This window comes from Haliaeetus albicilla, chromosome 3 (assembly GCF_947461875.1).
Source record: "Haliaeetus albicilla chromosome 3, bHalAlb1.1, whole genome shotgun sequence".
Classification (NCBI taxonomy): domain Eukaryota; kingdom Metazoa; phylum Chordata; class Aves; order Accipitriformes; family Accipitridae; genus Haliaeetus; species Haliaeetus albicilla.
Window position 1 is genome coordinate 55,884,585 of NC_091485.1, and position 14,280 is coordinate 55,898,864.

Consider the following 14,280-nt stretch of genomic DNA (forward strand, 5'->3'; position numbering starts at 1 on the left):
CCCTTGCAGCACTGGAAGCTCAGTCAGCCCCCTTAATGTTTCAATGCAAATCAAATGACAAGAAAAGTGTGATATGTGAAAAGGAACAATGACAAACTCCTTCCATGCTCAGAAAGCTTTACCTGAGGAGAAAACTTGCCTCACAATAACCTGCATTCTTCAAAGATTTCAGATGAAAGTGATTTATTACAGAAAGTAAGATAATTCCACAGTGAATCATTCTGACTTTTGTTCAAAATGCCCTAGCATTGTAGCATAGCTAAATCAAGAATCACTTAAACAAAACACAAATTCAAGCTCTCCAAAATAAAAAAAAACCCAAAACAAAACGAAGTAATATGACTTAATCGGTCTCAGTAAAAAAAAACCAAACAGCAAAAAAACCCCAAACCCAATCACTAATACATTAATCAAAAGAAAAGTCAACCACTCCCTTTAAAATCACCAAGAAAAAAATCACTGCAACAAATTAGCCTCATACAAATATGAATTTTATTTACAATTTTCGAAATTCTCAATCAAATCCAACTTCTCAGCTAAATGTGTAGCATTTCTCCTTTAAAACAAATTAAACATTGTGTTCTTTTTACATCTGCAATATGGAGTCCATAGGTACATGCTGTTTTGGGGCATCTAATGGAACAAATTTAGATCACTATGTGTGTGTTTAACACTGAAGGTATTCTATGAAGACTCTTTCTTCAAAATGTATCTGCCTTGGGGACAAACATTTCCATAACCACTTTCTAATGACAACTAGTTAGGAAGGTTTAAAAACCCAGTATTTTATACCAGGACATACTGTTCACATATATTTCAGGGTGTGTTACCATGTTCATATTGCAAAGTTGCCTGCTCTATAAGCAATGCCACTGAAATCAAACTAAAGATTACCCACAGATTTAGATATTATTCAATGTGAATAAAAATGGCCATTGATGACTTTTACTCAAGTATGTGTAATTATGGGCCAATCTGTACCTGATCTGGTACCAGTGTGATGTGATCTGTTCTGAAACTTGAAACCGCATGGGTCATTATAATAAAAACTTTTACAACTGTATTGCACATAAGGTTCCTCAAAAGCACAAATCTACATACTGTGTCCTGAACTCAGAATTTACTTGCTAACTCTCATGAATAAAATCAACCAGATGGTAAAAGCGTTTATTTTTCTCATCCCAGTGTCTGTGAATGAAGAGAAGAGGGAGAAGATATATACACTTTGGAATCCATTCAATTATTTGTTTCTTCTGGATGCGATTTGTACTTCAGAGATGAAGATATTTAAAAAAAAAAAGCCAGACAGACCTTGGATTTATCTTTAAAAGTACCTCAAAAACATAACAAAAATTCAATTTAATTTTGATACATATTAAAACATTTTAGTCAGTTCTGCCCGACAGCATAACACGACAGAAATGCACGAGACTTGAAACATGCTTTAAAATGACATTCAACAAAGTATTTAAAATTTAATAAATAGCATACAATCACACACAAATACATTTCATACTGGATCTTTAAGCCTACTGAAAACAGACTGGCAAAGAATAAATAAAACAGTAGTTGACATTTTTGTTTTTAAAAGTGTAGATTCTTGTTGTCACGCTAGTAGCCACATATTAACCTGCTTATCACAAAATTGGAAGTTATGAGCTTTTTTTCCACTGATCTTTTGCTCCAACATGTAATACCATAAAAAAATACACTAAAAGGGATTTTTTTTTTTTTTGAACAACCAGTCTGCAACCAAGTAAACCAGTTTTTAAATACAACGAATAAATAGGGAATTAGTAAAGCAAATTCAATTGCAACAAAAATGCAACACCCCAAGAAAAGAGCCATGGAAATATATAGCCATTGCAATATTAGACAATAATAGTACTTAAAGTGATAGTGCTTGTGCACTAAGCTCATTAGAGACCTTAATATGATTTTAGTGCAAATCCCTTGAGTCCAAACAAGCTTTATACCCTACAGTATTAGGGAAAGATCTATTACCAGTTGGAACTTATTCTGTAGTGTATTTGTACATATTGGATATTTAAAGAACTAACACATATTGTAATATCTTCGGCCCTTTTTTCCTTCAAATCGAAAAGACTAATGACTGGGGATTTTACATACTATTTGGCTGTACCATATTAGATTGCAGTTTAGGAAAGTCAGTGCTATAAAAGCTTTTGCCATCAGTTTATCTATTGCATCTAAATTTCACAAATCATTGCATTTTGTACTTCTGAAAGAAAAAGAATGCTCCTGGAGAAAGTTTCTCCTCCCTTTAAATAAGTTCACATTATGATGAAATTCAAGAATATTTAGACAAAGTGTTGTATAAACTCAAAGGAAAGTACATATTTTACATTAACAATCCTTACCAGTATTTAGTATATTAAGTTACAAGTATGTTGGCAATAATACAACAGAGTCAATTCCTAAAGGAAGATAATTCTGTACAAATTCACCTGTTAATATGGGATTAAACAGGCAGCCAAATAAGTCTTGAGCAGCCATGTTTCTGGTTTGAACTACAGTACCAGGATAAACTAAATTTCAAACTAACTGGGATATCTTCAGTTTAAAGAGTAATCAGATTATACTGGACACACACATCGTGTATTCAGAGCCATTAAAATGTTCACTCTAATAGTTCCATAATGTCATCCAGTATAAGAAATGTTTAATCAACCACACAGGCTAAAATAGTTTTAACATAATGTTGTCCTGGATTTTTTTAAACTAAAAACTAGTTTTAACTGTGAAGTACAAAACAATGACAGATATTGCTCCAACTTGTACACAATCTTTCCTAAACAATCCGTACCTAGCAGAGTAATAATGCCTCATCGTCACTAGTTTCATTTTTCACTGTTGCTTCTAAGCAAGTGTCGGGTATCTGGGCAGTGTGTACGATGCCACAGCTCTCACAGGGGCCATCTCGACTGCATGACCTTACACCGTGATGTGTTGCACTGTAAGGTTGCCTAAGCCCTGGTCCTTGATCTGAGCTGAGATCAAGTAGAGGTCTTGAACAGTCATTCATGTCAAAGTCTGATGCTACATCAGAGACTGGAATTAACATTTCAACATCATCATCCTCTTCTCTTCCACTTACCCCATTATCAAGCTGTCTCAAAGGACTTTGGTTCTGATTCACTGAGCTTGATCTCCCTAAAGTAAAGCGTACCCAGCGTAAGCCTTGAGTCATACGACTTAGCGCACTAGTAAGCTGGTGACGTGCGGGACTTGTGCTTGGGGGCTCTACACTCGTCACTTCTCTTCCACTATCCGTGTTACCGCTACTGCCGCTCTGAGCAGAGGAACTCCCACACGCTCCAACTGTTGCTTCTATTGCTGTTGCAGGTGGGACTTTCTGAGGCAAGGTGGCAGCAACACCACCGACTGCTCCTGCTGTGTCTCTTCTTTCATTTTCTGTGTCTGTATCATCAGATTCAACTGAAAACAGACTTCTGTGAGTATTATTTCTTTCAGCTTCTCTATTAGTACTTTGGCTGGCAACATCATCTCCATCCGCTGAGACCAATGCCAATGATCCAGAATGACGTGACCGTGCAAAATTAAAAATTCGATTCCAAATGTTACTTGATCTGCCAGCAATAGGAAGTCTGATTGAGGTAAATCCAAGCTGAGATCGTACTGCCAGTCTCAGGTTTTCCAGAACCGAAGCCTAAATGAGAAGACAAGCAACAATCAAGTGTTGACAGTATGTTGGCACTGTTTGAACAAAAGAATGGCCACTATTGTGCAGAATGGCATATAACCACAAAGTTAAATGTAGTATCTTAAATATTAAAAAATCTTGCATCTTTAATATTAAGAATCTGGTGTATGTAGCAATAGGCTGTTTTAAAAACAAAGCAAGCACGAAAAAAGTCTAGATTCTCTTGAGCAAAAAATATTATGAACAGGGAAATTAAGCAGAAATACAGATGGAAGAAAAAGGGGAATAAAAGAGCAATGAAGTATATAAGGTACATTTCTGCCCAAATAAAGGACCTCTAAATAAAGACAAAGTAAAAACCAAGGCACTATAACCTGGATATGGAACACTGATTACAGAAAAGTACATCCACAGACCCAGTGCAGACCCAGGTATGCAAGATATATTACATATAATCTTACCAAGAAGATGAAGTAGTCACTGTGAATATTAAAAGTACAGTACATAGAAACATGCCTCAAAAAGTTTAGGATTTAAAAACTAAATCTGCCAGAAAGATTTAACAGAGGTGACCTTTCCTTATCCACTACCATGGGGCTGCCTAGAATAGAGACTAAATTAAATATCCTCTCTAACAGAGGCTTGTAGTTTGATTTTTTCCCCATTCTGGCATAATCAGTTAATTCCAGTTTCAAAATGCTTTAATGCTTCTGTTTAATTAAAATTATCTTACATGTTCTAAACCATACATTTCCCAAATCTGGTATACATTTTCTAGTCATTCACCTATAGAACAATGCATGCCTGAATTTTTCTGCTTAAAACCTTGTATAACTTTTAAATTGTAAGGTAACACAAACATATTAACACCATTGACTTGGGTGTCCCTTACTCAAACTTACAGAAAACAGTGCCTCAGCTGAGTAGCTCAATTCTCAAATACTAGGGCAGAAGATCTGCCAGATGCCCACGATTCTGAAAACATTCACTGATGTGTTTAATTACAGGATAAAGCCCATATTTGCATCTTTTAATGAAGATTATGGCAAAAATATAGAATATTCTTCAGAACAGCCTGGTTTTTTTCCCCAGTTAAACACTTAACATCTATGCATGTATTTCACTTCGTTTACGAACACTGAACTTCAATGTTCTCATGCTGTCTCCTTCAGCTCCCTTCTACAATCCTTCAGATGCCACTGGGCATACATAGAACAGTATCCAAACAATACTTCATGCACAACCTACCTCCTCCCTTCCAATAGTTCATAGAATGATATTTGAATTCAAGCATATAAATACTTATGTTCAGTAGCCTTACTCAAAAACTGCCGGCGAGACTGCTACTCATCCTTGAAAATCCAGCTCTGAAGGCATGTATCGGTTTTAGGAGGAAAGCATTACATACAAATCAGAACAACCAAGTTTCCTCTAGCTTGAAGCTACTAACTTCCAGGAAACCTCAACTAGGTATCTTCAGTCCTACACAGATTTGCAATCTTAAGATGGATATATTGCTCAAAACAAAGCAAGCCGAACACATCCTAACTTAATACTGACTCCCTGCCCCCAACACTTAACCATATAAAAAATTTAATTTGAGCTTTATAATTTATAGAATTTAATTTACATTAAATTAAGCTTTTACTGATATTCTCTCCTCTGAAAAACAATTTTTTAAACAATGCAACTTTCTTGGTTAAATAAGAGTATAAATTTTTATCATGGAAGCATCAATGCTCTAGAATGACTTTTTCATTATTTTTGAAGGTGATGGCCTGCTCCCTACTATTCCTTATTTTTATGCTAGTTAATTTCCCAGTACAGCTACTTAAGTTTTCAAGGTCACAAGTCTTATCTGAAATACTGGTCTTCATAATGCGAATTCACTAACACACTTTCATTGTTCAAAACTATTGTACATGCATCAGTATTTTTATGGACTGTGAAATCATGGTTACATAGACTATGAAGCAACTACATTTTGTTATGTCTCATTATGAAAAATTGCCACTTTCAGCAAGTCTTTCAAATCCATTATATTTTAGTTCTGAAAAAAAAAATTAAAATATATCTAAAGCAACAGTGGTTAATTCAATTTAAGTCAAACTAAAGATAAAAGAAAATTTCAGTAATTGCACAGCTTTTTAGAAGCTCCAGTACCAATCTCTGACTGCAGCCACTACATGTCTGCGTTTTCCAGAATTGTCCTCTCTATCAGGAGATTTCATTTAAATAAACCCCAAGATCTTTAGGCTACCTTTGTGGGGTTTCATGATGAAAAACAGGTCTGAGCAAGCTGTTTGTCTAAAAATTGTAATGATTCCTAAATGTGTTCATGTGCACCAAACCTGAAGCGTCCCATACAGGGTAGGGGTGTGCAGGAAACATTGGTTTGTTCCAAGTTACATATACTAGAGGACTTACACATCTTCGCATAACAATTTCACTGTCTTAACAGACTTTCTCGACCTATCCCTACCTCAAGAGGCTCGTGAGCATACCTGCATCACAAACTGGTGAAGCTTAATTTCAGAAAAGAGGACTACAAGCCAAATTTATGCAAGTACAGAATTCTTTTTAAGCAGAAACATACTGATCTTTATAATAAACATGATAACCCATCCAGTAAGAATGAGGAATTCTACATGTTCATTATGGGCATTCATTAATAAGCTAATTAGTAAGTTTAGTGCTAGTTTAGCTACTCAAAAATCTTTACAATGTCTTCTTTCTGATATGTTTTCTAAGTTTCTCATGCAAATTGCAACTCATATTCCTCCTCTCCTCTGCAAAATCTTCTGTGATGGATGACAGCTGCTGCTTGTGAACATGTATGTGTGAAAGAATAAGTGAAATCTATGGCAGAATAAACGTAATGAGATCAGTTCTGTTCAAATTAAAGAAACCAATTCCCCTTCTTACCATCTTATAACTATTTTTCTTATGTGCTCAGCAATAGTAGCTAACAGTAAACTTTACTGTATTAACTGCAACACATAATACAAGTTAATGCCAACTTTAATACAGCAGGATTCTTAGACTGAGACTTTTCTTCTATTTCACAAAAGTGCATTATAACTGAAAGTCACTCTTTTTTAAATGAAAAAGTTGTTTCAATAGAAATTCATTCATCAACCAAATCAGAATCGTGCTAATGATCCATCTGAGAATCAAGATGGCTAGACACTATTAACTCCCATTTACTAGCTTTTACTTCGTTACTCATTCCTGTTAATTTTATATGATATGACAGCCTTACCTTTGCAATCATCTTTTCTATGCACAGTGGGCATGATCGTACCTAAACACATGTGCACAGTGGATATGAACTATGGTTTGCATTACAGGTCTCAATTCTTCTTTCCCAGATTTCGAAGTGCTACCTTGCAATCTTAACTTATACAATAACATCAATACAGAACATACAACTAGATCTACCAATCTATTACTTTTCATGCAAGAGGGATTCTATAGTATGCATTACTGGCATTCACTAACAAGAAAAAAAGCCTGCAAAGAAAACAGTGTGGTGTTACTGTATCATGATTTTGTCCAATGGTTAATCCTTAATATTATAGTATTGGCCTGAAAGGAAGAAAATGAAATGCTATAGAACAAAAAAGCAGATGAAAGTTAAAATACCTTTATTTCAGCCTCCTTAAATTTTAAAGTGGTCTGCCTGCTATTTTGGAATCTTACCTGATTTGGTGAACAAACAGGAAAATCTTCAACTGGTGGAATTAAACCCTGGGCAATTAACTGTCCATAGGATGGAGGAGCTTCTCTTCTTAACAGTTCAGCCTCAACCCTTGACAAATGAGTTTCAAATGACCTTTCAAAGAGAAAAGAAATTTCACAATACGTAAGACTATGATGTGTATATATAGATATATTTAAGAGTAAAACTACATCAGACTTTTATAATCTGAAATAATAAATTTCAGCAGATGAAGTTTTATTAATTTAATTGAAATTTAATTGACAAAGAACATACAGTAAGTCCTTGCAGTCATTCCTATGGGTCTGTCCAGCTGAGACAAGAACAACAAAACCAACCTAACAATAAATTCCTAAAAAAAACCCCCCAAAACAAACCACCATGGACTAAATATAAAAGGCACCATGAGAGATGCTGTGCTGGTGTTGGCTAGGATAGAGTTAATTGTGATCCTAGTACCTGGTATAGTGTTATGTTTTGGGTTCAGTATGAGTAGAATGTTGATAACACTGATGTTTTCAGCTGTTGCTAAGTAGTGTTTAGTCTAAAGTCAAGGATTTTTCAGCTTCTAATGCCCAGTCAGCAAGAAGGCTGGAGGGGCACAAGAAGTTGGGAGGGGACACAGCCAGGGCAGCTGACCCAAACTGGCCAAAGGGGTATTCCGTACCATGTGATGTCATGTCCAGTATATAAACTGGGGGAGGGGGGCTGGGAAGGATTGCCACTTGGGGACTAACTGGGCTTTGGTCAGCAGGTGGTGAGCAATTGCATTGTGCATCACTTGTTTTGTATATTCCAATCCTTTTATTATTACTATTGTTATTTTATTAATGTTGTTATCATTACTAGTTTCTTCCTTTCTGTTCTATTAAACTGTTCTTATCTCAACCCACGAGTTTTACTTTTTTTCAATTCTCTCCCCCATCCCACTGGGTGAGGGGGGAGTGAGTGAGCAGCTGTATGGTGCTTAGTTGCTGGCTGGGGTTAAAATGATGACAAATGCTTTTATTATTTTATAAAAATTGAAGAATGCATAATCCTTGTATGAGAGAGTCTACAATAGAAGAAACAGGCTGTTAAATACAGAATTGAGGTACTTAATTGCAGAAATGCAGCTTTTCCACACTTTCTTTTTGGTAACAACATCTGAAAGCTTAACACTCAATAGTTAAGCAATCAGAATACTTCTATCCCCTTTTCTTCACTGAAAGGGTGGTCACTCACTGAAACAAGCTTCCCAGGGAAGTGGTTGCAGCACCAAGCCTGTCAGAGTTCAAGGAGCACCCGGATGATGCTCTTAGCCATATGGTTTAGCTTTAGGTAGTCCTGCGAGGAGGAGGGAGTTGGACTCAATGATCCTCATCTGTCCCTTCCAACTTGAGATATTCTATGATTTTATGATTAACTAACCTCTTTTTACTGTCAAAGAAGAAGAAGAAGAAGGAACAACACCTTTAGAAATCACACGCAACAGTAACTGTATGTCAATAAAAATGTTTCAAGTATACCATAAATTTTTTAAATATTTTCATATCTTTTAAGTTCTCAAGGCCATCTGTTCTACTTACCTTCGCTCAAACATCCTGAGTGAGTACAATTTACAAGTACATCCCAGTGCAATGACAAGCAGCAATCCACAAATAAGACTCCCAATGACAGCTGCAGTTATTACTCTAGTGGGCACAATGACTGGGCAATTCTCTTCATCACTGCCATCACCACAGTCATCTTGAGAATCACAAACCCAGCTCTCAAACACACAGCGGTTATTTTTACAGTGAAAATTTCCTGGCTGACAGAAGAAACAATTTTTTTCATCTGAACCATTAGGGCAATGATTCTGGTAGTTGCAGCGATCTGAACGAGGGTAGCAAACACCATTTCGAGAGCAGGGAAACTCATCTCTTTGGCACATGGTGCAGTTGGTTTCATCCCTTCCATTTGGACAGTGCCAGTAGCCATCACAGCGTTGCTGCTCTGTGTAGCAACCCCAATTTCCACCGCATGGGATTTCCCAGGGCAAACAGAAGCCATCTACTTGATAGGTGGCATTGAACCCTCTTGCAGCATTCACTTTGTCAGCACAAAAATGCACTCTTATCTGTCCTGAGGATGAAACAACTGTAAGGGGAGCATGAGAATCAAATGCTGTTAGCACACGCAATAGTCTCCGTGGATTCTCCTCTAATCCATCGTATATTTTGACATAGTCTCCATAACCTGTACCATCAAGTTTAAAATCAGTGAATCGCAAAATTACTTTGCGATGATCACCAGTGTCTATCAGCCAGGTGCAGTTGCTTCCAGGTGGATAGAAGTCAGGATAGTTGGGAGAACTGAAAGTACCATAAAAGTATTTTAACCACTGCCCACATGTTGGCACATCACAGTCTATTTCATCTCCTAGGTCAAGACAATCAATGTTACCATCACATTTCAAAGATTCTGGAAGGCAAGTGTAAAGCTTGGTGAAGCGAGAAAGACACTGGAACTGATTGTAAGCACAAGGTTGAAAGGCAGAAGCTGTTGGAGGATTAGCTTTGGCACAGATTTCTTCATCCGAGTTGTCTCCACATTCATCCATATTATTACATTTCCAACTTTCTGGAATACACTTCCCATTAGCACAATGAAACTGGTCACAATCACAATTTGGTTCATCAGATTTCCCTGAAAGAAAAAAAAGAAAAGAAATTATAAAAATGTTCTCTTTTTAGAATTTAGCACTTTATGGTTTGTGTCACATTTATTTGCTGCACCAGGTAGTTCAGAATGGCAAAATAACTATTTAAAATCTCTGTAAATCATCACAGCTTTCAGTAAGTTTCAAGATAAAACAGTTTTTTTGAGTCAAAATTCTGCCAGCACATCAGCATGAGCCTCATCCTTAGCTGCTTTCACTCAAATAACTTTAACCCAAGCAACAAAACAATGCTCATTTATAGTGATTGAAAAATTTGGCTTATAAGGTGCTAAAATAACTCAGAAAAATACTGCACTGTTTTTCTCCTCTATCACTCAAAATACAGAAACATTTTATCCTGCAGTACCAGTTACCTCCTCAAATTCTTTCTTGTAAAAGCAGTCAGACCTCTCTCCTATTTTCATAGGTTTCTACTTTGTACCAACGGATTTATGGCAAGAGAGAAGCTGACAGTTGAAGATTACCTATTACCACCAACCAAAGAGAAACCTCTGTTCTGGCCTCACCTCTTCCCACTGCTCCTGCCTCTCCTCCAGCAACTAAGAGGAGAGTGCAGCAAATGCAGAAACACATGCTTGCCTGAACACAAAATTATACTTTAAAAGTTAAGGATCCAAGTAGTAGTCTAGAAAACATGGAAAAGTTGGGGGGGGGGTGGTGGTATGTCTTTTTTTTTTTTTTTTTTATTCTGGTCAGGGGCATGGGAAGTTGAGACACCTTTATTTAAGAAAATGTGGTCTACTGGCTACTACCACACTTGTAAATTCAAGAATATTTTTTTCACGCCTTCATTTATTAAAGTTCCAACCATGTTAAACACAGAAGCATAGCTGGGAAGCAAGCTATTTAGCAGAGTCAAATACTGCTGTATCATTTAAAATCACTGCAATTTCTAAAAATGACAGTACAGACTGTAAAATGGCCTATAAAACAAACTGCTGTGGTCAATCCTCAAAAAAAAAAAAACAAAACAAACCTCAAAAAAATCTGCAATGCAGATGGTCCTACACAGCAGTAACTCAGGAAATAAATTACACAAATATATACTAAATCTAAATATCACTATACTTAGCGTTTTAAAAAAGAAACAGGAAAGACAGCATGATGAACTTACTGAAATATAAACTTTCCCAGGAGAAGCAGGTTCTATCTTGTTTTACAAGGGAACAATTCAGATTGGAATGGATCTCTGGAGGTCACCTAATCAAATCATCTGCTCAAAGCAAGGCTAACTGAAGTTTGATTGGGATCTTCAGGGCCTTGTCCAATCAAGTATTTTCAAATTTCCAGTGCTTAACCGCACGAAGTGATAAAAGTCCTCATATCTAGCCTGAATTTCCCTTGCTGCAACTAATCTGCTGTGATAGGTCAAGTCACTCTGTTCTCCTTTTTGCTCTTTCAGTAGCTTAGAAAGCATTAAAAAGAAATACTCTACCTTGAAATAATTTTTTTTAAAAGGTGCAATGTCAGCATTTTAAAAATTCAAAAATGCTAAGGTTTTTAAAAAATGAATGCAGGAAAAAATGAAACCAACAAGAATGATAAATGTTTAAGCACTGCTGAAGAATGTTTAAGCCAAAAAATTTGCTGACAGAGTAAAAGGAGAGCAAAATGTATGTGCTGCTGGTAATTAAGTTTTAGAAAATGTTTATTTCACTAGAACAACCCAGGGATCTAGTATAAATGGTATGATCATCTTGTTCTGTTACATACATATATATGTATTCATATATATATATACGTATTTTATATCTATATAGATATAAAATACACTCACACACATACACATCATTCATAATATTAGTATGGCAAATACTTAGAACCTTGGCTTTGAATTTGAAACTTGTAAAACTGAACTACTAGACTTGTCCTGCCTAAATTGAATGACTATGGTCCACACGTGGAAGGCAATACAGTAGAATATGCATAAGAAGAGTCATTGAACTTGTTCAAGTACTGATTATACTCTAGCTCAGTGCTTCTACCTTGCAGAGCCTGGAAGAGGTTGAGTAGAAAGCTATAAAATAGACCTGTAAATACTAATGGCAATATTGTAGTAACAAAACAGGATACGATTTCAACATAAGCTCTTCCTTCTGCAGTCTTTTAAACATCCCAGAGAAGACCTGCCCACTTATCCTGATTTAGCGCTTTTTAATCACTGATCCTGAAGTCATTACATCAGGAAAGTTTACATATGAATAAAAAATTAGAGTCTTAAAATAATAAGAGATGTACAAAAAAAGTCTTTGGAAACTGTACCACAAAAGACTTCAGGATAGTACAAGATAATTAGCAGAACCCATGTGCAGTTGTAACCAAAGGACTAACACAATTGTTCCATGCATTTAGAGTGAACCTATACCTCTATACTTTCATTAACTCTATTTTCCACTCTACATCACCATTAGTAAACTCTGTCCCACTCTGATACCCATAATTAAAAAGGCTGATAAATTAAAAGTGGTGAGAGGAAGACAGAGGGAAGAAAGACAAGTAAAGTGACACAAATTTACCTTCTAGTCAAGTACCCTTCCTAACTGTAATGCTTTTTTTGTTGTTATTGTTTTGTTTGTTTAAAATGAAATATGAATATTTACCTGGAAGATATTATTTACTTTAAACAAGAACTAATTCAAACAATTTACATGGCCTATCTTCCATATCAGATTTTAAACATGGAGCTCCCTAATGGTCCCTTTTGTGCTTGTAATCTATATTGTTTCTATCATTCCAGCACAAGTAGGTCTAACTTGCATCCATGTAACTGAAGTATTACTATTTTTTCCCCTTCTTCTGAAATCACATGCCACCTTTGAGAGTAGCCTTAACAACACTGAATTAAATAGTCTGTTGAAACATTAAGCTGAGCACTACTGCATGATGCTAATGAGAAGAAATCAAACAACATAATGGCACAGTTGAACGTATAACAAAAATGTTGTTAGTATTTCAGAAGTCTCCTCCTCACACTCAAAAGTGAAAATGATCAGATGATTATTAAAGCAGGTTTTCAACTCTTCTGCTATACACAGGCCAGTTTACATTAGAAGACTACTCTGATCACTGAAACACTACGTTTCCACCTCAATTGTGAAATACTTCCTAAGTTATCATATCAAACGCAGGGACCAAGCTCAAACCAAAGTTTCAGTACAGTTCCAACCAACCAGCCCCTCCCCCCTAAAACAAAACATTATTTTTATTTTTTTTTTAAAGACATTTAAAAACATAGGATTAAAGTCTTAAGTGCTCTAAACTGAGTACTACTGCATGGCACTAACAAGAAGAAATCAAGTAACAGAAAAAACTGCTTATTGTTGAAAACATTACAGCTTCTTCCAAGAGGGATTACGTCATGAAATTGTTTCAAGATTGGAGGAAAAGAGAAGAAAGGATTTTTCAGAAAAACTCTACTGAGCTTGTGGCTTGCCTCCCCTGCTCATTCCACACCCCTATCCAAAATGTCCTTCCTTCTCAAAGCCCCTCAGGCACAAATGCTGCCTTCCCTCTGCGCCTACGAAGACAGGGAGATAAACAGGGCAGAAGCCGATGCCTCACACCGGATAACAGTGTGTGTGTGGGCGGTTCACAGAAACAGTAGCAGAGCATGACTGATTAGACAGTGGCTCCCACCCCCATCATCATCTTTGGTGAGATGGTAAGCAAAGCACAGGTAGAAAGAACGCTGCCTTGAAAGCTGAGCCAGCATCAAATGCAAGGCTACATTACTTCTCCCAAGACTTGCTAAGCTGCAAGGAGCTGAACCGTAGAGGGAACTTTTTTGTAAGCTTGAAAACAGGCAATAGAGAGGGATAAGCCTGCCTGGAAACTTCAGGTTTGTGAAAGACGCTGACAGGGTGGAGAAAGTCATTAGAAAGAGTACAGAATACAGACCAGGAACAAATATGGCTTAGGCTAGAGGAGATCAGGACTCATTTTACTGAATTTTGGTGGAACAGTTTTGAAGATGGGTGGCAGTGGATAGGTGTAAGAGTATGAGTTGTTTTATGGAGAGGAGTTAAAAGCTGGCGCACAGAGATTTGGAGCAGGCCAGACAGTGGATATAGGCATATATTGGGAGCAAGAGAACGTGAAACCGTTATGAAAACAAAGAAAAATATAATCCAGTATTTGGGATGTTCAGGACATAGAACACCAAAATCATGC

At 36.5% G+C, this 14,280-nt stretch overlaps 1 protein-coding gene across 2 annotated transcripts in view; it reads right to left on the reverse strand.

Annotated features, from left to right (window-relative positions):
- Positions 1-469: 469 nt before the first annotated feature.
- The window catches only part of LRP12 (LDL receptor related protein 12), a 53,069-nt gene continuing 39,258 nt past the window's right edge, over positions 470-14,280 (reverse strand). For both annotated transcript variants that reach the window (XM_069779885.1, XM_069779884.1), the window contains 3 exons: positions 8,975-10,076; positions 7,388-7,520; positions 470-3,691 (listed from right to left, as the gene is read on the reverse strand). In XM_069779885.1, coding sequence (XP_069635986.1) covers positions 2,828-3,691; positions 7,388-7,520; positions 8,975-10,076 — 2,099 coding nt within the window. In that variant the 3' untranslated portion in view covers positions 470-2,827. The remainder of the gene's footprint in view (positions 3,692-7,387; positions 7,521-8,974; positions 10,077-14,280) is intronic.